At 36.0% G+C, this 27,328-nt stretch overlaps 5 protein-coding genes and 1 long non-coding RNA gene across 6 annotated transcripts; 2 read left to right on the top strand and 4 right to left on the bottom strand.

The window, feature by feature from the left end:
- On the top strand, window positions 1,449-2,357 carry LOC107636088. Its single transcript, XM_016339624.1, has one exon. It carries the CDS (start codon window positions 1,449-1,451, stop codon window positions 2,355-2,357), a length of 909 nt encoding a protein of 302 aa, XP_016195110.1.
- LOC107636089 (protein FAR1-RELATED SEQUENCE 5-like) lies at window positions 12,246-13,934 on the bottom strand. The gene has a single exon (XM_016339625.1). It carries the CDS (start codon window positions 13,932-13,934, stop codon window positions 12,246-12,248), a length of 1,689 nt encoding a protein of 562 aa, XP_016195111.1.
- LOC107637600 (E3 ubiquitin-protein ligase SINA-like 10) lies at window positions 16,734-17,944 on the bottom strand. Its single transcript, XM_016340996.2, has one exon. It carries the CDS (start codon window positions 17,773-17,775, stop codon window positions 16,882-16,884), a length of 894 nt encoding a protein of 297 aa, XP_016196482.1. The 5' UTR covers window positions 17,776-17,944; the 3' UTR covers window positions 16,734-16,881.
- On the top strand, window positions 20,731-23,072 carry LOC110271424. Its single transcript, XM_021122342.1, has 4 exons — window positions 20,731-20,834; window positions 21,856-21,928; window positions 22,677-22,844; window positions 22,930-23,072. Exons 1-4 carry the CDS (start codon window positions 20,731-20,733, stop codon window positions 23,044-23,046), a joined length of 462 nt encoding a protein of 153 aa, XP_020978001.1. The 3' UTR covers window positions 23,047-23,072.
- On the bottom strand, window positions 23,428-23,955 carry LOC110270529. Its single transcript, XR_002360156.1, has 2 exons — window positions 23,764-23,955; window positions 23,428-23,678 (listed from the first exon to the last, which is right to left on the bottom strand). It is a non-coding gene; the product is annotated as an uncharacterized LOC110270529 (long non-coding RNA).
- LOC110271423 lies at window positions 24,821-27,228 on the bottom strand. The gene is made up of 7 exons (XM_021122341.1): window positions 27,127-27,228; window positions 26,241-26,516; window positions 26,001-26,127; window positions 25,863-25,937; window positions 25,116-25,181; window positions 24,937-25,032; window positions 24,821-24,833 (listed from the first exon to the last, which is right to left on the bottom strand). Exons 2-7 carry the CDS (start codon window positions 26,509-26,511, stop codon window positions 24,821-24,823), a joined length of 648 nt encoding a protein of 215 aa, XP_020978000.1. The 5' UTR covers window positions 26,512-26,516; window positions 27,127-27,228.

Here is a 27,328-nt window from a genome sequence, read left to right as displayed (position 1 = left end):
GAAACCGTTCACTAAAAGACGTAGCGATCAAACTATGAACCCTAAACCGTAAACATTGAATCGAAAACCGCCAAACGATAAACCATGGGCACAGAACCATTCACTATAAGACCTAACGACCAAACTGTGAACCCTAAACTGTACACATCGAACGGGAAACCGCCAAACAATAAACCATGGCCACGAAACCATTCACCATAAGACCTAACTACCAAACCACGAACCTAAACCGTACACATTGAACCAGAAACCGCAAAACAATAAACCGTTGGCAGGAAACCATTCACTCTAAGACCTAGTCACTAAACCGTACACGTTGAACCGTGCACATTGAACCGGAAACCGGCAAACAATAAACAATATACACGAAGCCGTTCACTAAAAGACCCAACGATCAAACCGTGAATCCTAAACCGTAAACATTGAACCGGAAACCGCCAAACGATAAACCATAGGCACAGAACCATTCACCATAAGACCTAACGACCAAACCGTGAACCTAAACCGTACACATTGAACCAGAAACTGCCAAACAATAAACCATTGGCACGAAACCATTCACTCTAAGACCTAGTCACTAAACCGTACATGTTGAACCGTGCGCATTGAACCGAAATCGGCAAACAATAAACAATATACACGAAACCGTTCACTAAAAGACATAGCGATCAAACTGTGAACCCTAAACCGTAAACATTGAACCGAAAACCGCCAAACGATAAACCATGGGCACAGAACCATTCACTGTAAGACCTAACGACCAAACCGTGAACCCTAAACTGTACACATCAAACGGGAAACCGCCAAACAATAAACCCTGGCCACGAAACCATTCACCATAAGACCTAACTACCAAACCGCGAACCCTAAACCGTACACATTGAACCAGAAACCGCCAAACAATAAACCGTTAGCACGAAACCATTCACTCTAAGATCTAGTCACTAAACCGTACACATTGGACCGTGCACATTGAACCGAAAACCCGTAAACAATAAACAATATACACGAAGCCGTTCACTAAAAGACCCAACGATCAAACCGTGAATCCTAAACCGTAAACATTGAACCAGAAACCGCCGATTTAGTTTAAAGTTGCTTATGCTAAATAACCTGGTATGATTCATAAAATATGGCGAGGTTTACCCAATTTAATTTCAATTTCGCCTTATTAGATAAAGTTATCGCATGTTCTTTTTCAAGAAGAAACTATAAACCGCACCTAGTGGTATCCATAAAACCATATACATGTATACAACGTAATTAAGGCCATTAAATAATATTCCAATTAGGTAGGTGATGGTTAGTCTAGGACTACGAGCAAGAACATGGTGCAATAAAGTGGAGACCATGCTGCATGACTACAAGAAGGAGGCAATGAGTTGGTGGTCTAAGCATAAAAAACTACAACTACAAACTATATGCTTACAAATTATACCCCATACAACATGGATACTAGAAGGAAGCCCTCAACCATGGCAATCGAATGTTTGGAAATGTTCCATGGAATCGATCGAACTGCATTCAGGATGCTAACGCAAGTCCTTCACCGTGAAGTTAAACAGTCCCTGATGGTCATGGCATTTCTACTGTCAATGGAGACCATGAGACTGAATGGTATTGTGCAAACAGCCATAAAAAATGAAGGCTGGTTTATGAACAGTCTTGCCGAGGAATGTGTCATCTGTTTGCAATGCCTACTATCTCAGGAGTTCTCTGGAGTTGTGGAGAAATCCAGAAAACTCGAAACCCTCGGACACGTGCTGAAAAATGAGCTCACCTTATACCAGGTTCATAGGATGAGATCCGTCCTCCTAACGCTAATTCCCGATACCCTATCAAACATTTGCTCTAGAATTCTAGGCGACATAACAATGGATGCTGTGTGGTTGGAATATCAGAGGAATCCTAAAGAACTATTGGGTTTCAACACACAAGACCAGTGCCTATCGGTTGCACCAGAGGCATTGAATAGACATAACAATGGCCGAGGATTGCATATGCAACAAGGAGGAAGGCAAACTGAGCAAGATAAGGGAAAGCAGAAGTACGTCTGCAAGGAGCTGGATGACGCGGAACGTCCAAAGACACTGATCGTATGCTTCGGTCGAGAGTCCATGCCCATTGCAGATGGCATTGCTGAGTTTTTCTGCAACTTGTTTGGTCATGTGGTTCAAAAGGTGACAGTCATGCCTCGGAGGGACAAAGACTCGGGTGATTTTGCTTTTGTTCTTTTCAACGACGCATCAATCCCGCGCATTATCATGGGGGACAAAAATGTCGTTCAACATACCATACAAGGCATGAAAAGTTGGATCAGATGGTGGACAGGAACACATTATCGCTGTGTGAATTAGTCATACAATAGACGATAAAGGTTAGTGTCGTTTTTTCAGAATAATCTAGTTACAACAGAATCTTTACTTGTTAAGGGAGCTGAAATATACGTTATATGCTCATTTTTTAATATCCAAGTTAAATTATCTTTCCATGTTACTTGATTTTGTTGATAGAATCTTGATCAATTCGGTTCTTTATTCGGCTGTGGTCATGAAGTTTAAATTGGAATAACAAACCCTATGACCATTAATTTAGTTAATGTCGTTTGGAGTCCTTCACCATCCACCTCCCAAACATAAGATATTATTATGTACTTGAACTTGTTGGGACTAACGTAAGAGACATACCAGGAATGTTTTTTGGAAATATATTACTTGAATATCACCTTTTTTAGTTGGCCATTTTAAAATCGGACTGGTGTATGTGGCAGACACTTTGTGTATAAGTTTTAATTTTTTTTGTTGGCCCTAAAGCTGTTGTTAGGAAAAAAATCTTTCTAAAACGTAAAGGATTATACACTATGACCAAAAATTCCGAATGACATTTAAGTGGGCTAGTGACAATGTACTTGTTTTGGAAATCTAGTACGTTTTTTTTTTTCTTAACTTTTTTAAAACCCAAAACCGGGAGAGTGCTCCAATTAACAAATAACAAAGAGAAGAAATCAAATAAACCCAGCATTCTTGAGGGAATACAATATTGTGACAATGAATTTGTTATGGCCACAAACAAATCTTAAACAAGAAGAATAGCTAAACCTCTAAAATTATTTTCATGGTAAAACTGATTGTTTTCCCACATGCTATTGTCCTCATATATGATATGTGCAAACAGTATCATTTGCATTCAGTAGCATTGTATTTGCATGCAGTAGCAGTCACTATCTGGTCGATACACTGCTGATAACTAAACGTAGTCGCAATAAAATAGACAGCAAGATATGGACCATAAATACAAACCATAGTATATCACAACTGGTCACCAAATGTCAAACACATTACATCACATACAAAATAACACATTCAGAATAACATTTTGATTAATTACACTACACAGAAAAATTTATAGGTCTGCATAAATCTGTTAAGTTGACCCCTGGTTGACGGACGAGTCAGGAGAGGTCTCTGGTCGCTGTCGCTTACTAGGACCTGCCTCAGGCCCCCCACCATGTTGCCTCTTGTTTACACTGTAGTTGAGTTAAAAAAATTTAGGCATAAAACATGAAAACGTGAGAAATTAGACCAGAAAATAATGGTCCGATGTTACTAACCCTGACTGCTGAGTATCGAAATATTACTGTTGTTGGCTCCGGCTGTGATTCCTAAGGAACATCTCGGTCTGGTAGACTCTAAGTTGGGCTTCTTTGTTGAGGTAAGCACCGCACACCGAAGCTAAGCGTTGAATAATATGGTCAGGCAACACCTTCGCCGCATACAGTTCATCAACAACACACGGAGGTTCATCTTTCCGGTTAATGTCCCTGACGATCATGTAGAATACTCCCCAGCCAACGTACCTAAGCTCCACACTCAGCAAAGAACTTCGTCTGTACATGCACCGTATCCGACCTAAATCAGTTCCCTTTATCCAGAACCTATTACCATCTCTCTTGGGCGTGATGTGGAGGCAATTGTCTTGAGTGTCAACCAAATAAAGATCAGTGGTACTGTACCACTTGAAGAGATTCACGATATTAGGTGGGAATTCAACATCATCCTGTGACGGAACAAGACAACACCATGGCAACTTAGTTTTCCAAATATTTTTTAACAGAATCATAACAACGAAAGAAGGCAAAATTGTGGATATACGTACATCTGTTGCAAAGAGCCCGAAGACATAGAACTGGTTGTAAGATTGTTGAATGTTCCTTAATGCATTAACATACCTAACCAACATGTAGAAACAACAACAAATAAAACATAGGGGCCCGAAACCTAAAAGAAGAGAGTAGACAAATATTTTGTGACTCTTTATTTACTTATTCTATGCATGCAGTTATTTAAATATGCTCGATTTTATTCTTTACAGATACGGCTGCTATCAAAGGAGGTAGTAAAAATTGAAGAAGATACTTACCGGAATCCAGACTCCATTCTTGGTTAATTACTTCGACGATGGCTGTGGTTGAAGGGAGGGAGATGCCAAGGAAGTTTTCAGACGAAAAATAGTTGATTAATGAGTGTAACTTTTTTTCTTTTCAGTTATTTTGCTATGTTACTATGTTAGTTGAGAATTTATTAAACCTTTTAATGTAAAATTAATCAAAACGTCGAATCAGTGGTAGAGGGTACTTATTATTAGCCAACTCTGTGTTATCCCAATGTTTGGAAAACGTAAAATATCCTTTAATTCATTGATTATCAAAATGTTTTGGAAATGTGTCGTTTATAAATGTGCAAAGATTTTTTTAGTTTTATGTAGTTTAATAATTTTCATTGAAGAATTTAAATGTAAACAATAATAGTTATCAAAATGGGTAGTCACAGGCATTTTAAAAAAGAAAAAAAGATACCCAGTAATCAAATTATTTAAAAAATTGAATTTAAATTTAAAAATTTTAAATCGTTTGTTTCGAGTTTCTAGCGGTTTTATTTTAATCTAGCATTAAATAAGATAGTAACAATTGTTGTAGAAATTAATTTTCAATGGAAATAGTAGTAGTTACGTATAAACCGACTAATTAAATTAATTATTTTATTTAAGTCTTAAAATGTGTTCCAATAACTTTGCAAACATTAATGCGGTTAATAACAAACAATTAATAATTTCATTTTCCTAGGATTTCTTTTTTTTTTTTTTGGGAGGTAAATTAAATTTTATTTAGTTTTTCTTTGAAAACGAAATTTGATGGAGAGGGATTTACGGGGAGTTATTGGGATAGAACAGAATATTTGTTGGAGATTATCGAAAACCGCAAGGTTTAAGTAGCTAAATTACTCACTAAATTTTTTTTTTAAACGCCGCGTTTTTAACCCCTCATTTTTTACTATATATTTTCTTTTCATTCACAAGCGTGTAACATAAGTATCCTTCAGTAATCACTATTCACCTTCCATCTTCCTTCACAAAACACTTCGCATAGTAACCCCAACCTAACACAGAATTTGCTGCTGAAGGTATCAACTCCAACAGCTTCGTCTCGGAGAAAATGTCAAACAAGGTGAAACTCTATCCTAACTCTTCTCCTGATAGTGATCAGTTGTTAATCATCATCTGCATGTAGTGTGAATGTAATAAAAAATGTAATCGTTGTAAAATCAAAATAAGATAGTTAAGCATTTTTTAAATGAATGGGTGACTGATTTGGGTTTCTGATTTGTTCGTCTGAAAAGGATTTTATGCATTTAGGTTTGATTAAGATTGTTCTGTTAAAGATTCAATAGATCACCACAGTAAACCAGTTCAACAAAATATAGTTGCACTGTTTGTGGAAAAATTGAACCACTTTGTTTCCAATTCCAAAAACATTCATGTGTGTTGATTTTAAATCAAAAGATTCGACTGTATAAGGTTTTTTAAATGAACTCTGATTCTGTTCCTTTTTGAACTTGGCAACTGTGTGACACTTGCCATAGATGACGTCTTCGAAGGACAAGGGTAAGAGAGTTCAAGCGATTGATAACGGTACGACACAGAACTACAAGATGAGGTTTCTTAAGCCAGTAATAAGGCCTTCAATGTTCAAACTGGTAATTAACATCCGTTTCCTTAACACCTCTTAATTTTAAGGTTTTTGCAATGCTATCGATGTTTTGACAGAACTTGACCTATTTGTAACTGTCATTACCTATAACTCCCGATGAGCTACCAAACCGTACCCCCTACCTGGACCTGGTTGTGCCTGACGGAAGGAATAACCCCTGTAAGTGCTTCTGGACGCAACTCCAAAGTGGCAAAATTGCATTGTCTCGAGGCTGGGAGGAGTTCTATCAGATGTACAAAATCAATCTGGACTCCATGCTATATTTCACACACAAAGGAAACTCCAATTTCCAAGTTCGGATTTTTGATTTTGGTGGCATTGAGAATTCATACCAACTCCGTGATCCTGAAGAACCACCATATGTAAGGACTGGTAATTATGAAATTGCAAAGTGTATCAACATCCCTCCTTCAGCCAGTGCTAGAGCGGTTGCCGCAAAGGTCAAAAGCAAGTGGCCTTTTTTTGTGATGGACCTAACTGCTCGCATGATGTCGTCGCGATTGTTGGTAAGCGTTAAATTGTTGCAACAATTTGGTTGAAATATTGTTTTACTGAAGTAAGCATTAAATTAGCTAATACTAACTGAAATTTCTTGTGTTATAATCAGTCGAACATCCCTCATCTCAGTCACTTCACTGGTCAGAGGCATCCTATCATCCTCACACATGGCCACATACAGGTCGAAGCTACATATACAAGGTACAATAGAAAAAGGGATGGTAGCTTCGGCGTTATTTCTGGAGGATGGGAGAACTTTGCTTCATTGTGCAACTTCAAGCCAGGTGGTGTGGGGGTCTTCGAGGTGATATCAAAGGAGCCAGTGACGATCATCCAGGTTCGATGCAGATAGGATGCATAACGATGAGTGGCTGAAGGCGCTTAGCCCCTGTGTTTGACCTCTTTGTCATAATATATCATGCTAAGACTTTTCCCGTAGGTTTAGAAAGTATTATATATTTCTTGTTTGTTGAACAATTACATTGACTTTTTTTGGGTGTTATTAAGTTGAAAACAACTTTTGGTATTAACTAAAACAGAATCGCATTCGCAAATATTATAGGTTTCTGCTCGTTTTTTAATTGACTTTTCCATTTTAACTTGATTGGACAAAAATTAGTTTTCCAAGTACAAATGGCAGAGTTGCCTTAATTTTTTTTTTCTGAAGTATAGCCAGGATAAATTGATTACTTTGTTGGCCTTTACAAAAAATAAAAAAAAAAATTGGCCCAATAGGTGAGGAAGACAACAAAATCTCATATTTTTGTAGGTGGAACTCTCTTTATATGTTGGGTTTTAAATTGACAATTTAAAGGGGGGATTTTTTTTAAAAATTGGTTTGGTTTGACCTTAAAATGTTTAAGAAAAAAAGTAAATCGAGAAAGATGAAAGCACCGGTAATGTTTGAATGAAGCCGTATGTCACCAGTTTTTTTTGTTTTTTTTTTAAGTTGGTTTAATGAAAAATGTTTTTCTTTTTGATACATGAACAGAATAGTAAAAACTTAATTCGGCCCAATCAATGAGTAAAATAGCCCAACCGTAGTTTCTTTTAATGACTCAAGGGTGGGTAATTTATTGTGGTTGGGCTTGGATCTCAGCTGGGCCACTGGTCTAGCGTGGAGTGTGTGCCTTTTTTTTTAATTTCTTAAGGGGGCAATTATATGGTTAAAGGATACAGATTGAATGGGATGTTGACAAGTGGCGATGATGGTGGATGCAGGGGACATGCTTGGCAGAGCTCTGCAAGCTTGCCTGCCAATTTTGTTTATGGGGGAGCCGGCTGATGGAGTAAAGCTATGTGGTTCCAATGGGTGGTACGTGGGCTGGGTTATTGCGTTGTGTTTTTTGGTCTTGGTCTTCAGAGGTGGACTTGTTTAAGGTAGTTGGGCCAATGGGTGGTGTGGGCTTATTCACTTTGCAGTGGGGTCATGTGGTTTCATTTTGCAGGTCCAGAGCATAGATAAGAAGAGGTGGATCTGGAAGAGAAGAACGAGAACCACAAATTGCCGATCCTAATGAGATAAGACTTTATCCACATCCAAGATCACTCTATCCAACACCAAGCGAGGGTTCTACAAATGGGCAGATTGTCTTCAACCCCATCAACGCTCGTTCGGTTGAGGTTTTCCCTAATTCCACAAATCGTCACAATTAGTGGTAGTATCGTGGATGCCCTATATCGTCTCACATGATGACTTGTTTCTCGCTAAATCAAAGTGGCTCTATCGTCGATACGATGGTAAGTTCTTCTCGGTTTATGGAATAATTTGTGAAGTCGTTATATTAGGTTGTGTATTTGGACATGATTTTGTTGGAACATGGTTGTTAATGTATATAATTGATTTGATGAATGACTTATTGAGTGTTTTATACCTGATGTGTCTGTCTGGGATTTCAGATTGTGTTCGGGAAGCAGTGTTCATTCCAATTGTTGCTGGGTGGACTTTTGTGATCCAAGATGCACGTTGGTCGATGAAATTGACAGCCATGTGGTTGCCGTCGCCGTTCGGATGCTGGAAACTGCAGTCACAGGTGAAGCCACTCAATAACCGAACCCAAAGCAGCCAACAAATCTGACTATGAAGGTAAGACAATGGCGTGATGGTTGTAATGTGAATAAAATTTTCAGAGTTACTTGGTTAGGCTCTTTTAACACAATATTGTCGAAGGTACCAGCGGGTGACGGGAAAAAGGTTTGACTGAGAAAAAATATAGATGCTCGTGTCTGTTTGAATGAAAGTTGGTATGGAGTTGTTGGTTTCTTAGCGCTAAGGCATGGGTATTTTGTTGTTTTTTTGTGCACTGGTAAATCCATGATGAATTCCTTGTGACCCTACTGAGTGAATAGATGATTGAATTTTCGAGGTTGATCCGTTTCCATCAGGAGCACCGGGATGTGGAAAATGATTTTCCGTATCACTTCCTACTGGTCATTATGAAAATATTTCAAACTTGACTAGTCATTCTTTGCATCAGTCAAAGTGGATCACAATTAATTCGTATACGGATTTAGCATGTACTTGAAAACCACAAAATATCCATGCTTTAATCTTAAGAACTCAGGAAGTGCATACCAACCTTCATTTAACCAAACACTATCATCTACCTTCCTCCGTCTGACTTTTATTCCGTCACCCGTTGGTAGCTCCGACAAAATTGGAGTTGATACTCCTTCCCACTTAGCCGAACAAGGAACGTCTTCTGTAGTCGGCTTGACACACTAAATTAAAGTTCGACAACATGTCATCGGCTACAGACCTCGATAATATTGCCTTGGGTTTTGTCTTGAGTAATTCATAATTTTCATACGTAGCAGAAATCCGTCTATGTTTCACGAACGATTGTACTTACGACCGCGGTACCTTTTCCACATACTTCTGCACGGAAGAAAAAAGCAAAATATTAACTAACGATATCTCATCTCAATGCACGACGAGTATGCGCAAAGGGAACAGATGACGTTGCTTCTCCCCCAAGAGTTCAGGAAGATGGTGAAAACGAGAAGTACCATTCCCAAACCAACTTAGGCACTTGTGCTGCAGTACCGATTCATTTTTCCACGGAAGATATCCGTCTAGAGGTAAAAAAAATGCTTCTTTTTTCTAATTTAGAGTATAAGTGTCCCGGATGGTGTTTGGGTGCATGCAGTAGAGCTATTAAAAGAATCCGACTAATGGATGGTTGGTCCATGTGATGTATTTCTTTGAATTTATATACTTATATTTAACATAGGCTGTTGTTGTGTATGTAGGTAGAACACTGGGAAAGGAAATTGATGAAGAACCTAGAACCCAAAGGCTAAAGGGTAAGTAGCAGTTTCGTGGATCCTTTTTTTTCAGGTTTACTGAATTAATTGATTTTTTTGATTCGTCTATTGTGTATAGTTGTCGTGATGAGTTTTCTTAATATCAGGTCATAATAGTCAACAATGTTACAGATGCTGGATGACTACATTTTGGAAACATTCAAGCTCTCAATCCCAGGAAGCAAAACCCTGCCTATCAAATTAAAGTCATGCCGTAGTCAAGTAGCTGATAACATAGAAAGATTCGCTATTGTACAACTTAAAGAAAATGTCCGCAGTGTTTCAAACATTTATTGTTCCTAGTGTTAAATTCTGTTAGTATGTAAGACTCTAACAACATCAAAATGTTATTGAACCTAATAATCGAAACTATGATATGAGCGAATAGAAATCTGTTTGTGTATACGAATCTTCTGCTTCATATATCTATATATATATCAAACTACTTTCATACACAGTGTGCCATTTCCCCTTAAATAAAATTTTCAATGAATATAGGAAATCCATAATAACAAAGTAGATTCACAACCTCAACGTTACAAAAGAGATTTAAAACCATGTATGAACAATTCAACCTTGGAGAATACAACCCATTCAATCTAATAATTTGGTTGGTAAATCAAATGCACTAAGAAAGGAAAAAAATCAATTAACACAGCTCTATTTTTTCAACTGTATTGCATAACCACAATGGTAGGAAGTCCTTACCCCAAATGCAACCACAATAAACTGCAACTAAACGACAGCAATGTAAGCAAAACACATGCATATTATTCAACATTATTGTCATCATAATGGACTAAGTAGGGAAAAAATTCAATTTGCACAACTCTAATTGATCAACTGAATTGCATAATCACAATGGTAGCAAGTCGTTACCCAAAAGTCAACCACAATTTACTGCAACGAGAATATAGCTATGTAAGCAAATCACCTACATATAATCGAACATAATTATCAGCCTAATGGACATATTCATAGTTAACGTAAATAAATACAACTTAAAACTCCTCAATACCAAGCAGTGACAAATACATTACGGTCAGAAAATCAGGATAGATCACGCTTTTAGAACCAATTATACTTGCATTGCACTAAATTCAGAAGACTAATTCCTTGAAATGGTCAAAGCGTCCTATGCATCGACGCGAACAATGCCATGTACGATCCTTGTTTGTTGCCACAAGGGAGTGACGATGGTAACTGATCTCGGACATCATTATCGAATTCATAGTTCGTGAATGAATGTCTCTTGTCCTGCTGTGACTCCTTCACCTGCTGATAACATCATAATCCCCAATCAGAAACTATAATAATGCATACAACCATAATGGTCATTCATCGCAAAGTGGTTAAGAGGAGTTTTATGCATCACACATGTGTTAACGAGTCGAGATTTTTATTGAAAACACCATTCGTGGACGCGATGTCAATGGATTCGCTGCTTTCACGGAGGCTCCGCTGTTTTATAAATTTTTTTTAGACAAGAAGAAGGAGATATTCATTAATTTACCCAATTCATGACACGGAAATTAGATGTTTATATTCAAAAAAATTACCTTGACAAAAGTGTTTTCTTTACCCTTCCGGTTCCTCATACCCGTTGCCATAAACTTCCTTGTTCCACCCTTTTTAAAAGGCTGCCCAAACAGAGGAGCATTCACATAGTTTAATGGTTTTTAAAGGGACACACATCGAACAAGATTTTCACAGCAGGAGTCTATTTAGAATAAACAAATCGTACCTTGGTATTAGGTCCTGAGTGGTGTTCGGACTTAATTGAGAACGACCTCGAAGAATTAGCAAACCTTTCTGGACTAAAACCTGAGTCCTTGGCTGATGCATTGCCGTATGATCGATCGCGAGGGTTACCTTCCACACTATGCTGCATCAGATCTGGACAGCGCTTGTAGTAATGACCGTACTTGTGGCAATTAGAGCATGATCTCTTCTTCCTCCAAGAAGACCTCTTGGAAGGGGCTCATTTGCTTTTGACAACAAAGGGATCGTTGATGCCTTCCACGTTAATATTAGGAGTTGACTTGCCTTGTTTGCGTGACTGCAGGCGGATAACTAAATTGACAAGTTCAGACTGGACTTCATCAAAGTCTGCAAGATCCTTGCAGGCAATATCACACAGCTTGTTCAAATTCGATGCCAATGCTCCAACTCGAAACTTTAAGACCCTTTCGACGTCATCATTCACAGGCATTTCTGTGCTAATAAATTCGTTCTTTGCATTCTTTGTCCACCTTTTGTATATCAACGAATCTGGTAACTCAAGTATGTTTTCGAACTTCATGGCACAGAAGATATGACTACAGGGAATACCACGTGATTCAAACAGCTTGCACGAGCACGAGAACAGATTCTTACCTCTATCGACTTCCACCCGTCAATCTCTGGCCGGGTCTCCGAGAGCAGTCACACTGAACTCTACCTTGTCCAAGGTTGTGCTTAGTACCATTATATTCAAAGCCCCTGCCCTCTGAATCTCATTACGAATTTCCTTGAAAATGTTTCGCGTGTAATAACATGATGCAGATCTTTCATATACCTCCAACGAGGTAATCATCACTGGCTCTGAGCACTGAGACTTAAAGTCAGCTATTAATTCGTTGTTTCTATACTCCTTTAAGGCCCTATCCAGGTTATGCATGAAGTCAATGAGGGTGTTCTTGCGATTAACATAGAATCTGATGAGAGAATTTATACCTTCACACTGTGATGTCGTCCTTATGTAACCGAAAAACTTATCCCGGAGGAAACAATGGGACCACATCTCACGAGTTTCGTACATCTTTTCTATCCAGGTACTGCCAACAAGGTTGTGCTTATCCAAAATGGCTGCCCATCTCCAATCAAAGTCTCTGTGGTCGTTGTTGTCGTATATAAGACCCTTAAAATCGCGCAGGAAATTAGGATTCTTTATATTTTCACATGCATTTCTCTGCAGATGCCATCCGCATAACCGATGGGTCGCATCAGGCAGAATATTCTTGATTGCATTTCGCATGGCAAGGTCTCGGTCAGTTATTACTGCTTTTGGACTTTTCCCACCCATCGCTTCTACAAAGGTTTCCAACAACCACTTATACGTCTCTGTGGTCTCGTCGGATAGTAGGCCGGAGCCGAAGATAACAGTCTGCCCGTGATGATTGCATCCAGAGAAAATGACCAAAGGCTTGTTGTATTTATTCTTCTTGTAGGTTGAATCAAAGGCAACAATATCTCCAAAGCAGTGATAGTCGATAATTGACTGCCCATCTGCCCAAAAAATATGCTCCAGCCTTTCGTCACTAGTGAACGTATACTTTCCAAAGAACATCGGATCGTTGTTTGACTTGTCAATCAAATAGTTTATTGCCGCATTGGCATCCCCGTTTTTAACTTTTGCCCGACGATAGCGATCGATGTGGTTGTACAAATCTTTCCGTGTGAAGCCAGCATGACGATATCCACCCTTTTGGAATGCAATATACCCCATAATGTGGCAGCTCTTGACACCAAAATTATGAAGATTTTCCACTTGGACTCTATCAGTGACAGTTAGACGACGATTGGCCGGTACCAGATGCACAAATTGGGGTGGTGTCAGATCGTGGTTGTGAGATTCCACAAAACATGATACCTTCCATCTACTGCAGCCGTAGTCAAGCTTTACCCTAAGCCGAGTTGGACACTTGGTTCGCGTTAGTGACCTTGCCTCCCTTGATCTATCATCCATATCAAGATACCTCATATTTCTCCAGCCCTCTTTGTTGCAAACAAGTTGCCTGCTAATGATTCTACCTTGATTATCCCTAACCACGTCGTCCTTCCTCATTACAAATCCATGCCAACAAGAATAAGCGTTATAAAATTGGCAAGCCTCATCCTCAGTCCTAAAGTCCAGGTTCCAAATATCCTCCACCATTAAATCCGCTATTCTTTTTACACCACAAACTTCTTCACTCTTGCTAGTGGAATCCAGCGAATCCACATCGTCGTCATCAGCATCATCTTCTGCATTTGGTTGATAATCGAAATCATCACCCAAATCATTATCAGAATCATTCTTAACATCATCCTCCTTTATGGACATAATTTAACCCCTGCCATAATTTTACCCAAAAATGTCATTAAACAGAGCCAATGGCAGCAACTACGGGAAGCTAAACTAAGCTGCATGTAAAATTAAATGAACCAAAACCAATTAAACTAACCCAATTGTTTTCGACCCCAGTATTAGGTATTTATTTTGAATTCCCCAAAGCTAGCCACAGCATAGAACTGGATAATGTAACTTAATTTCCAAATTCAAGGATAGCAACCCAACACCCTAAACAGAGAACCGTTTAAAAGACATAGACTATCATCCAAATTAAACTAATCTGGATTAAGAAAAAAACTTAATCGGACATACCTTGATGACAACCAGAGGTTGAGCTTCAACGGATAAAAAATGCACTGTCGGAGTCGGAGGGAGGTGACCTTTACCTAATCCGACGCACCTAATTCGAAGGCAGCCGAAAAATGAATGTTGGTAAACCAGCTTCCAGCAGCCGCAGCTTCGGATCTAGCAGAAGTTCTGCTACAAATTTCTCTACCGGAGCCACATCAGTTTAGCGTTTGCCCTCTCCTCAGTTGACGTCGACGCCAATCCGACGAAAGCAGAGTACCAGTTCCGGAACTTGTTACTCGAAGGAGATCATGGACACTGGGTATAGAACGATGGCGAAAAAATCAAATAGGGTTGGGTAGTGGGTTCTAGGATAACAAATTTCAGGGTTGGGTAGTGGGTATAGAACGAAGGCGAAAAAACCAGTGGGCAGTGGATTCTATGCGTTTTTCAGGAAGTGAAACATGAATTAAAGGCTTGTGAGACATGCATGTTGAATTTCAGAAAGTGATGGAGGGTATTTTATAAAATGAAAAACAAGTTATAGATTATAAATTATAATTATAAATGTTCCCCAATACACTATATAGTATATGTATACAATAATTAATGTAGTATTTGTTATAGTATATGTTCATTAAAGGCTTTTGTTATTATCAATGAATGCAATTAATGAAAGGTTGAAAATTTTTTTGATCAATGGTTGAGATGATGACACATGTGCAAGGGTAACTTACCCACAAAATTGCCATGGGTTTGGAAGAAATCACCTCAAATATATTGTTTCTTTAGAAATATTCAATTACATAAATACTATCTACTTCGTTATACAATAGTTCAGAATCTTAATTATTTGTCTTCTAAATTGAAGACCTCTACATTTTTAAAAATGTGATGAAATTTCTTTATATATATCACCATGTTACAGCAAAATACACCAAGCTCTAAATAGAAATCGAAATCAATAGCTAAATAAGGGAGAAAAAAAAAGAGAAAAAAACTGAATACATGAATACATGAAAAAAACTGAATACTTGAACGGATTCCAATACTTTCTCCAAGGCTCCGCAACGTTTTTTTTTAATTAACCTATTTTTCAACGAGCAATGCTAGGGAACCAAAAGGGTATTAGCAAAAAATCAGCCAAAATATTTTTGGTGAATTCAAAATTTATACGAATTAATATATATGGATGTTTCTTTTGCTAAGTATCAGAATGTTTTTTTTTCATACTAAATGGATGTTCTTTTATATATTTTTCATATTTTTTTGTATTGCAAATGTGAATGTCTTTATTTCTTTAAAAATTTCATTTTTTTAAATTTTATAGATATTTAATTATTTTTGCTAAAATATAATTGGATGTTTCTTTTGTTAAGTATTAAGATGTTTTTTTTCATATTAAATGAATGTTTTTTTTATAATTCTATAATTGTGTAGTTTGCAGTCTCTTTAATCATCAAAATGGCACCTAATATCGCAAAACGCAGAGAGCAACATCTGCAACAAAAAAAAAACATAAAATAAAAATAAAAAATAAAATTTTATTATTTTCACTTTTTTTATAAAAATTAAAAATAAAAAACACTAAAAATAAACTAAAAATAAAAAAGCAAAAGCTGCGATGGGTTGGGCTATAGCTGTTCATGGCGCGCCCGCGACATTTCCCGTTCACTGCCACATGACCGCCGCCAGCCCTGTGAAGAAGCCCTCCGCCACTGCCTTCAAATTGGCGTCGAAGCTCTTGAATCCAATTCGTCTCCTTTGGACGTGGTTGAGCTCGTGGTACAATAATAACCGTAACGGTATTTGTCTTCACTTTCATCAAAGATCCTGTGATCTTATGCTTTTACTCTTCTATATAGGTTCGTGAACGGGAGAATATTCCGCACTTCAATGCTGGTAGGGGTTCTGTGTTGAGGGCGTCGCGGAGAGCATAGAAGTCGCCGGCGCTTCCAGCAGCATTAGCAAGAGAGAGATCTGTGTGTGATTATTGAAGGTGAGTAGGTTAACGTGAGAGAAAAGAGGAAAGCTTTTATAGGTTTTAATTAGGTTTATCTAATTAATTTTAAATTTTTTAAATTTTAAATTTAAAAATTTTAAAATTAATTATTAATATAAATTAATGTGGTTTTGTTTAGTTTTTGGCTATCCCTCTTGGTTCTATATACTTTTCCTTTTTCAACTAATTACTTCTTGGCTACACTTGTGACTCCTAGTTAATTTCCTTCCAGAAGTCAAGCCAAAACTATTCACACTTTGCTATCATATTATTAGATTAGATACTAGATATTAGGCGTCAATATATGTCTAGTCTCTAGAGAGAGTATCCTATTATTTGCGAGGATTATATTATGTGGATATCAAAATCAAGAATTATGTTACTTAGATATCAAAATCAATTACTAATATATATTAGAATATAAATTTTTATTAAAAATAAATTAATTCACACATATTATATTAGTGAGTAATTTTAATATACAAATTATATTTTTTGAATTTGCAAATAGTGTAGTCATATATATAAGTTCTCAGCATCTGATTAGACAATGTACATTGGATATAATATCTCCATTCAAAGTCTCGTCATTCTCAATGCAATAAACAAAAAACAAACATAAAAGGCTGAGTAGCACCAAAACATCTTCTACTCATATGACCTAAATATGCAAATTTCAAAATTGCGAGGTTTACCGGCACCAAAATAATCAGTTGGAATGACCAGAAACCTTGATGAAAGAATAGTGGCCAATCTGGCCATAGCAGAGTTTTGAGTGTTTTTGGTAAAAGAATTCATCACCAGACTGCATCCATTTGACTTGGCCGAAATTTGGCACCGATAGTTAGGCAATAACTCTGGCTGAATGCAGAGAACACTGACAGCATTTCCAAGACCGGCAACAAAATTCTGGACTATGAACAACTTTCCACCATTCACTTCTTGAAGTATAGTGACGTCATCATCAGAATCCAGTGTGACCTTGAAGGGCTTATCGTACGAAAACCTCACTCCGGCGCTGGCAGAGGAACCATGCTCAGTTCTATAGTGGGCGGGTAGATCCGAGAATGATGAGACGAAGTCACAATGTGAGTGTGGACAAGAGCATGGGACAAAGTTGCATTGGGATTCATGGCCAGACTTGTCACTGTAACGCAGTGTTTCCGTGCAACCGTATTTGGCATTAGCGCATAGAACTTTAATAGATTCCAGAACTTTCTCCAAGGCTCTGCTACGAATGGAACCTATTGACAAGAAGCAGGAGGCACACTTTTTCTCAAGAATGCGCGAGCAGCAAGCAGAGCAAGCAACATGACCATTTTCACACTGATAGACTGGAGTGGTGAGAGGATTAAAGCAAATGGGGCAATCAAGGACGTCTGGGTCTGAAAGGAAGAAACTGAAGGACTTATCTTGTGCAGAAGAACCTTTCTTACCTGAGGCTTTGACTGTTACAGGTTCATCATCAGGAACTTGTTCTTCTTTTGCGCGAGAGCGATCTTGCTTACGCTTTCGGCTTGTGGCTGCTATGACTTTCTTCATTTCTATGATCTTTCTTTCTGTCTAATCTTTTCACAACTCAAACTCATATACAGAGACTAGAGAAGCAGAGATAGGCACAGAAGCTGAATAGCCCCAAATTTCTTTTCATTAAAAAATCAGTTAATCAATATAGAGGCCATCTGCCAAGTACCAAGGCAGTATCGCTTTGTATTCTGTGAGGGTATAAATGAAATTTGGACACTAAAAAGTTAGGTCTATATTATGAAACCTGGACTTAGATAAAAAAAGGAAATAAAATAACATCAATAATTTAATATGCCCAAAAAAAATCAGAATCCATAAATTTTAATAATGATTTTTTTTTTGTTACCAAAATACTAAATAAGTAACATCAATCGGTGGAAAAAAGGTAACAAGTTTAGCATTTTGGACTGGGAAGGAAAAAAAAATTAGAAGAATAAATTTATTCGAGTAAATAACAATTTTTTTTATAGAATTTATGCGAAGAGATTTTTTTTTTTGAAAAAAATTTACATATACAAAATATTTGCATAAAAAATTACACAAATATTCCAAAAAAAATTTGTTAGAATTTTTACATAATTCCTTAATCTAAAGATTATCAATGTTAAATTATTAAGAAAGAAAATACTTGAATGCGGAAACGTACCTGAATTCATAAACATGAATCATGATAGGAAGAATTTAGATCTTGTGGTTCTTTCGATCTTCCTCAACCAAACCCTTCTGTATTCCTAGGAGGTTGAACTGCAACTCTTTTGATGGGGAAAGAGCAACAAAGGCGGATGTTATATGTTTGTGGATGATAGTCAATGGAATCTAACAATTTAGTATAGAAGAAAGACACTAAATCATGGGATGTCAGTATGTCACCATTATTTCAATGCATATTTTTAAAATATGTAAATAATTAGTTAAAAAAATAGTTAAAAAAAAACATTTGATATGAACAAACTTAACCAAAGTGATAAAATTGAGTAGAATTTGATTGATTTATGATGATTTATAAAATTTAAATATTGTCTGTACAACAAACTCAGTTTGATGAGATATTTTTCTTGTTTTGTGTTAACAATGGAGGGAAAAGGATGAGTCATGATTGATGTTAGAAATGCAACGGTATTATATTTATTTTAAAAAAAATATTGTATCAATTCAAATATGTTGATTGTTTTATTAGATTTGTTGTTTCAATGGTAATATAGCATTTTCAAATAAGTTTTGTTTCACAATATTAATTCAAAGAGAAAAAAGAACATACATTTTTTTGTATCGGTATTTCATTATCCCAATTTTAGTAATGACGTAAACAAAAAAATTTAAAAAAATAAAAAGAAAACATGCTATTCACCAAAGAAAAAATAAAATGCTGAACTTAAAAAAAAATTGAAAAATGAAAATAACAAAAAATTATACAAAAATAAAAAATTTTAATTAAAAATAGAAAATAAAATACAGATCTCAATTCAGCCTTCTTAAAAATTATTTAAGATTTTCTGTTTTATTTTGTGATACAAAAAAGACTAAAAATAATTTTAGATCTTAAAGTGTTTTTAAAAAAAGAATAAACTAAGTATTCATAATTTTTGTCTAAAACTCTATTTACATAATAATCTAATGTCAATTGCCAATGTAGAATACACTATGAATTATTTTTGTACTTTTTGAACTTGATTACTACCATTGACAACTATTTTCACACTTTTGACTTTCATACTCTATTATTATGATTGACAGATTCGTCCTTGACATAGCATATTCCATTTATCTAGATTTAGTTTTAATTTTGATTAAAATTGTTCCTTGGGTAGTGTCAATTGAAAGTTTTTCCTAATGTATTAAAATTGAGTTGTTAAAAAATTAAATAATAGAACATGAATTCACAATAAAATTATCTTAGATTTATTTACTTAAAACAATTTTTTTTTTTAAATTTTGCCTAAAGAATGATATATATTTAAATTTTTTAATGTAAAAATTAAAATTATAAAGTATAATGATTTATTGTCTTTTTTTATTTTAAAAATTATAAAAACCAAAAATAGGATAATAAATAATTTTGTGGGCAATTTACATAAATAAATTATTTGCCCATCAAATTTACGCAATTACATTGTTTCAAATATGAAGACGCAAATACATAATATTTATAGAAACCGCTACTGCCAGTAGCGGTTTACCAAAACACATAATTCGCTATAGCCAGCAGCGGATTACATGTAAATGGGGAAACACAGAAACCGCTAGAGGGAGGCAGCAGCAGTTTACGTTGACTATGAAAACAAATAAAGATGAGAATAAAAAAAAATTAGTCTTAGTTTATTTTTTTATTAAAATTATATTTTATTTAAATATTTAAAAAATTAAAATAAAATTGGTGTTGATAGAGAGGTATAATTATTTTGATAGGTATTAATAATTTTTTTTAATTTATAAAAATAATTCATAAGAATATAAAATTTTATCAATTAATATGTATTTAAAAAATCATCTTTAAATTTTAGCTATATAACTCAAAAGGTCATTGCATTTATATTTTCTAAGATTTTAAAAAATAAAAACTATTTGTATTTTATAATTGATTGATTGGATAAATAATAGTGATAACATCATAATTTTTGATGAATAAAATAGAAAATATAAATATGTATGTAATAATTTTTTATTTGTATTTATTATTAGGATGAGACTAAATAGCAAATCAAGGAGTGAGTACTCACAAAGTACTAAAATATATAAACTAAGACTAATTTTTTTTATTTTCATCCCTTCTAAAACTCATGAATGATAAAATAATTTATTTTTAGTAAAAAATTCACTAAAGTATACTTTTTTTTTTTAAAATTACTTCATTTTTTATCCATATAAATCATATGATTGCAAAAAATATATACTCAACTTAAATTGCTGCTGCCTCCAGCGGTTTATGCACGTGTCCCAATACACATAAACCGCTACTGGCAGTAGCGGTTTATGGCCAAGCATCAACAAACAGAAACTGCGACAGCCTTTAGCAGTTTCTGTGTTCCCCCATTCACATGTAATCTGCTGCTGGTTATAGCGGATTATGTGTTTCGGTAAATCGCTACTACAGTAGCGGTTTCTATAGATATATGAACAATGTATTTACGTCTTCATATTTAAAACAATGCAATTGTGTAAATTTGAGAGACAAATAATTTATTCATGTAAATTGCCTTAATTTTGTTTATTCTGAAAATTGTAAAGTATAATTTTTTCGGAAAAGCTCTGCATACAAGCCATTAGGGCTTGTATGCTTTACAAGCTCATTAAACAATAAAATGAAAATACGCGCTGCTCCACATACGTTGATTACACGCGCTATATAAGATCCCGCGTATATCTAACTACCAAATTTAAAATATTTGTTTCCTTCTTCGTTTTCGTTATTTTGAGATTTGGTTGTTCTTCTTCTCGCGCGTCTTCCCTCGTTCTTCTCCATCGTTCTTTTTCTCTCCCTTTCTCACTGGTATGTTCTTCGTTTACGTTACTTTTTTCTCTCTCTGCAACTCGAGCTTCGTTTTCTATTTTGATTTGTTGTTTTCTGAAATCAAAGTTTGAACTCGTTTTGAAGATAATGGATCATTCCACCTCAGATTCTCAGCTGAATCCAGGCGAAGTGGATTATGAATTTGAATCTAACGAAGTTCCTGAGGTTTGATTTACATAATGAATTTTCTTTCAGTAATTTGTATAGCATTGTGTAGTTGAAAAATTGCTGAACATTGACTGTGAAACTAACACGTTAACATGAATCTGTCGATTCAATGTATTAGTTGTGATTAATTATCTGAAATTTATAGCAGACGCTCGGGTGTAGATCAGGTCTTTTTTTGGGTGTATTTTTGCTAGAAGTGTGGGTGTATCTATACTACTGGTTTTGTTATTTTAATTGAGTTGTTGTTGTTCAGGTGTATTATATCAGACATGATTGGGTGTGTTTTTAGTTTTTGACATGGTGTATTCTGCAGCCTGTGTATTTACAGTTTATGGCTTTAAAGGTCATTATGTAGTTGAGTTGTTGCGGTTCGGCTGTATCATATTAGGCATGATTGGGTGTATTTGAATCATATCTAGGGGTGTATTCACAGTTCTGACACGGTGTATTGTGCAGCCTCTCTCAGTTGTTGATGACGAGCTTGTTCCGAAGGTTGGAATGACCTTTACCACCCTTGAAGATGCTGGAAAATTTTACAGGAACTACGCCAAGGCTGCAGGTTTCTCTACAAGAGTTCGGTGCACAAATAGGAAGGGAAACGAGATTAAGAATCAACTGATTACATGTAGCAGAGAGGGAAAATGGAAATCTAAAATATCTCCGACCGAGAAGACCAATCCTACAGCCGGTTTAAACTGTCCTGCAAGAATTTATATACACACATTGAAGGATGTCGTTATTTCAATTATTTCAAAGGTTGTGCTCGATCATTCACACCCCTGCTGTCCAAGCAAAGCAGAGATGCTCAAACAGCACAGGAAACTAAGCATGTCCATTCGTTGTACAATAGAGAATAACGAGGAGGTCGGTATCAAACCAAGCAAAACATACCAATCATTTGTTGCGGCTGCCGGGGGTCATTGCGAGTTAAATTTTATCGAAAAGGACGTGAAGAATTACATTACGAGGGAAGTGCGAAATGTTTCCGAACAAGAAGATGCAAAGGAATTCGGGAAATATTTGTTAAGAATGAAAGAGAAGAATCAGAATTTCTTTTTTGAGCTCCAACTCGAAGAGGATCAATCGATTAAGCTGGCTTTTTGGGCCGATGCAAGAAGCAGAGCCGCCTTTGAGTATTTCAGAGACGTCATTTCATTCGACACCACCTACAATACAAACAGGTAACAAACTGCCCCTGTTTATGATGCTAAATTAATTTATTTTTACGAATCCTTGGAAGGGGACATCTTCTTTATCCCACGAAGACGCCAACTTGGAATCCGTTAACGAGCTTCAAAGCCCGCCAAGGATTCGAACAAGAGGACGTCCAAAAAACAGGCTAGGTTCAAAGCTGGAGAAACAGATCGCAAATGCCACAAAGAAGAAGAAGACGAAAGTTTTAAGCGAGGTAAAAGTAATGTTCTTTAAATTTGTGGCGATTGAGTTTATTTTTCTCGTTAATAGGTTAGCTAATGTGTAAGTGTTATATTCAGATAAACCTGTTTGATGCTGCATCAATGGCGCATTCAAATTCCAGCCAATATCAAGGACACGTTATGAATTATCAGTTCAGGGTACCAGCAGCAGGGGATAACTCTTTGGGTGTATAGTTTTATAGAATATGGGTGTAAAAGCACTGTTCTTTTGGGTGTATTTTTGTTCATTGACAATTTTCATATAGACACATATATAGATTCATATAGAACAAAAGCTCTAAAAATTCGCAGGTTATGGGTGTATATTTGATTTGATGTTTTTCTTCATATTTTAGTACATGTAATTCATACATTTTGAATACAGTACAGACAGTTTGGGTGTATATTTTATGCAATCTTGGGTGTATTATTAGAGTTGCGTTGGGTGTAACAGTTTATAATTTGCGTTTATATATGCCTTGATTTTTTCCTTCATATTTTACCACCTGTAATACAGCTTTTGAATACATCACAGACAGTTTACCAGCACAGATAGTTTAACTATGGGAAAAAATATACATGGAATAGAAGTTGTTGATAAATGACAAATATTTACATCATTTGTTCAATTTACAAACTACCCAGCAGTTGGATTACGCAGTTTCTATATCAGCAGAATTAATCTGACAAAACGGACTCAATAATACAGAGGATGGCTTCGACAGCCTTATAGCACTACTCTACCTAATTGCCCGATCTCTTTCTTTATTCATCTCACTGAATAGTATCCGGGAAGCATACTCCACTCTATAGTGGTCCACCTCCTCCTACAATTAAAAAGTATATTCTGTTTAAACAGCAATATTAGTTCAGTAAAGTAATACAGAGTTATATAGTTCTAAAGACAGTTACCTGTGGCCAATTATCCCATTCATACTTCCCCTTTTTTATGTTTTTCGGCTCAATTAACTCCATCCACTTCATAACGTAGATAGCGCAGTCATAGCTGAAAATGAAGAAAATAAATTACAAATCTCATTTACGAAAGTTTAATGTTCAGACTCACAAATTTATACCTTATTTTTTGGCCTGATATTTTAACATATGATGATTTAATTTTCTTCTCGTTCTCCCCTTTCTGCAGAGGTTCCCCGCCGGCATAGCAAAAATCTGAAGGATTCCCACATTTCAATAGTGTGTTATTTTATTTGGCATATATGTAAATAAGCGTACTAACAAATTTAGCAAACGAAAACTTACATATCGATGCGAAGTTAATTTTTTTCTATCTATGAAGGGAATGAAACTCGGGTAGGCTTCCACCCTGAATTCCTTTTTCATTTTCGGTGATACAAATTCCCCCTTTGGGTGATCTGAAAGTGCCATGCTCTGCAAGAATTGCGAAACAAGAAATGAAATACTAAACTTACACCCAATTGAACGTAAAAAATACACCCAAATCAATACAGAAAATACACCCAAAGTTCGGAGAAGTAACACTTACCACAATATCGGGGGGAGACAGTATATTTGTTCTTGAAACCTCTTTTCATTTTTCTGGTTGAGGATGAGGCAGATGGCAGATACAATCTAGAAATATATGCCAAAATCAATTTTACATTAATAAGCATTGCAATTGACTTTGGTGTAAAAACATTAATGTTATTCTAATATTACCTGAGATTCTATATCACTTTTTGCCTGGAGGGATACAAGGTGCATTCTCATCAAAATGTATTCTCCTTGGCCAATCAGAGTGCACATCTCCTCATACTCGTTAGTATTGCCATCTGCATCTTCCTTCAGTCTCGTCCCCCAGATGTAGCACTTTTGTTTCATATCATTCGTAATCTGATATAATCCCCCAGGAGTTTGAAACTTTGCAGAACTTTCTCCCCCAGTCTCCCTCTGAATTTGTGGACTTTTTTTTTTTCCCTTCGCCGCACTGCTTGCTATTTTTTGGACCAAATCATCCAATTGTTCTATCAAATTTGTAAGAAACTAATCAGGAACAATATACACCCAAACTGTTAGCAAATATACACCCAAACTCTAAACAAATATACACTCAATACTATTTCTTACGTTTCTGTAGTCCCTTCAATCTGTAGCATAGGGGTTGGTTCAAAATCTGTCTCAGTGGTTGTTTGGGATGCCGGCGCAAAAATCTGAATCGGGACTCTAAACAAGAAGAAAAATGAAAGGTTAACAACGCCTTTGAAAATAATAAGCTTATAAGGTTGAAATATTCTTGGAAAACTCACACTGCAAGCGCATCTGACGGTGTCTGTTCCCTCACAACCATCATATTTGAATCAGCCGGACTCAACCTAAAATACACCCAAAGAAATTCAAGAAATACACCCGAACAATTCAAAAAGAAGACAGGCTTTGTTTTTTTGAGAACTTACATACTTGCCGTTTTTGCTTTTTTTTTTTCCTGCCTTTTTTTTCTTGAATAAAATAATAAAGGGCTTTTTTTCTAAAAAAAATATATACAGAATTAGAAGTAGAAGGGTAATAGAAGAACAAAAGTAACGGTTATTTGAAAGAGAAATTACATGCTCTGTGACGGCTGGTTTACACTACTCTGTTCTGTGCGCCCTTAAGAGGAAGGACCATCACTTCCGAAGTTCACAGCCGGTATTCTAAAACAGATCTCATGTTATTCAGACAAAATAAGATACAGGTATAAAATACACCCAAATGAATGCACAAGATACAACCAACCGAATGGACAATATACACCCAACACAACAAACTTAATATCCAAACTTATTAAACAACATACACCCAACTTGATCCACAAAATACACCCAAATGGTTCCACAAAATACACCCAAATCATGATAACAAGATTTTATTAAATAATAAAGCTTCTTACGTTTCAGACGACACATAGCGACCTTCTGTCGATCGCAGGTCAGCTCGGTTCTCCCTGCGAAACAAGAAACAATTATTAGCAAACAAAACACACCAAAATCTGAAATAAACAGCCCAGCAAGACATACCCCTCTGCAGCAGATTTATCAACATTTTCCCTTAGCCATTCATCTAGTTCGTCACTTGATATTTCATATGTCTCACTACATTCATAAAAGAAGACGTTAACAAAAATAATTACGATGATAGACGGTAATATAGCTTACGAGGTACTGTACCCATCCATCATTTCATCGGTAAGACTTTTGAGGGTCTTACCCTGGAATCTTCTAAAAATTATTTTGTCATCATCAGAAAGTTTCTTATACTCAACTTTCTCAGGAAACAGATTTTCTACAAAAAGGAAAACAACAAAGTATCAAAGTCGGTTCAAATACACTCAAGCATCAACCTTAAATACACCCAAGCATCAACTTAATATACACCTATAATTTTGAGCTAGTTACCTGTTGCATTGATGCCAAGCGCATCACCTATTGTTTTTGGTGTTATTTGGAAAGAACCATATCCTGTCTTCAGTCTGTTCTCCCCAAGTTTGAAGTTGTTTGCCAGTTCCCTTAAGAGTTGGTGATCCACCCTTAGTGGTGGGATGTGCATCAACCCACCGAATCCGAGATCCCTCACAATTGCCTTCTTCTCCTCAGTCATGTTTATGAACTTATCACTCAGGAGATGTGTGGCACACTTAAGGTCTTTTGTTTGGTTTCTTGCTGCCATTTTCTCTGAAACGAAAAATACACCCAAAGACATTAGTAAGATACACCCATATATATGAGTCAGATACACCCATTAATAATAGTAAGATACACCCATAGATATGATTCAGATACACTCATTGATAACAGTGAGATACACCCATAGATATGATTCAGATAAATCCATATATATCAGTCAGGTATCACTCAAACATGCTTCAATATCAAATTAATTGAGATATCAGTAAGATACACGCATATATGAGTCAGATACACCCATTGATAACAGTAAGATACACCCATATGTAAGAATCAGATACACCCATTGATAACAGTGAGATACACCTATAGATATTATTCAGATACATCCATATATATCAGTTAGATATCAGTCAAACATGCTTCAATATCAAGCCACATTACAAGTTCAAGCAGTATACACCCCAATCTACGGAATAAACCCCCAAAAATCAACAAAAATAGCAGGAGAACTTAGAACAAGAACGTAGAACGACGTAGAACTTAGAAGAACGACGTAGAACTTAGAACAGTGTAACAAAGAAGCAAGAATAATAGTAAACTCTAGAAGAACGACGTAGAAGAAAAGTAAAATATATAGGAATCTTAATGAACTTACGTTGAGTATTGTTGCTTTGTTTTCTCTTCAGATTCTTCACGGAGAGTTTGATGGTGTTTTGATGGAAGTTTCGAACAACGATTTGTATATTTTGAACTTTGATTTTCGCTCGAAAATGGAAGGGTTTCCTTGTCTTCGAAGTGTTTTGAGAAGTGGAAGAAGTGGAAGAGTTTCCCATACGTAACCGTTTGTGTTGAGCGCG

This window comes from Arachis ipaensis, chromosome B04 (genome assembly GCF_000816755.2).
Source record: "Arachis ipaensis cultivar K30076 chromosome B04, Araip1.1, whole genome shotgun sequence".
Lineage (NCBI taxonomy): Eukaryota > Viridiplantae > Streptophyta > Magnoliopsida > Fabales > Fabaceae > Arachis > Arachis ipaensis.
The sequence above is the reverse complement of the archived record's forward strand: the minus strand, read 5'-3'. Positions and strand labels throughout refer to the sequence as shown.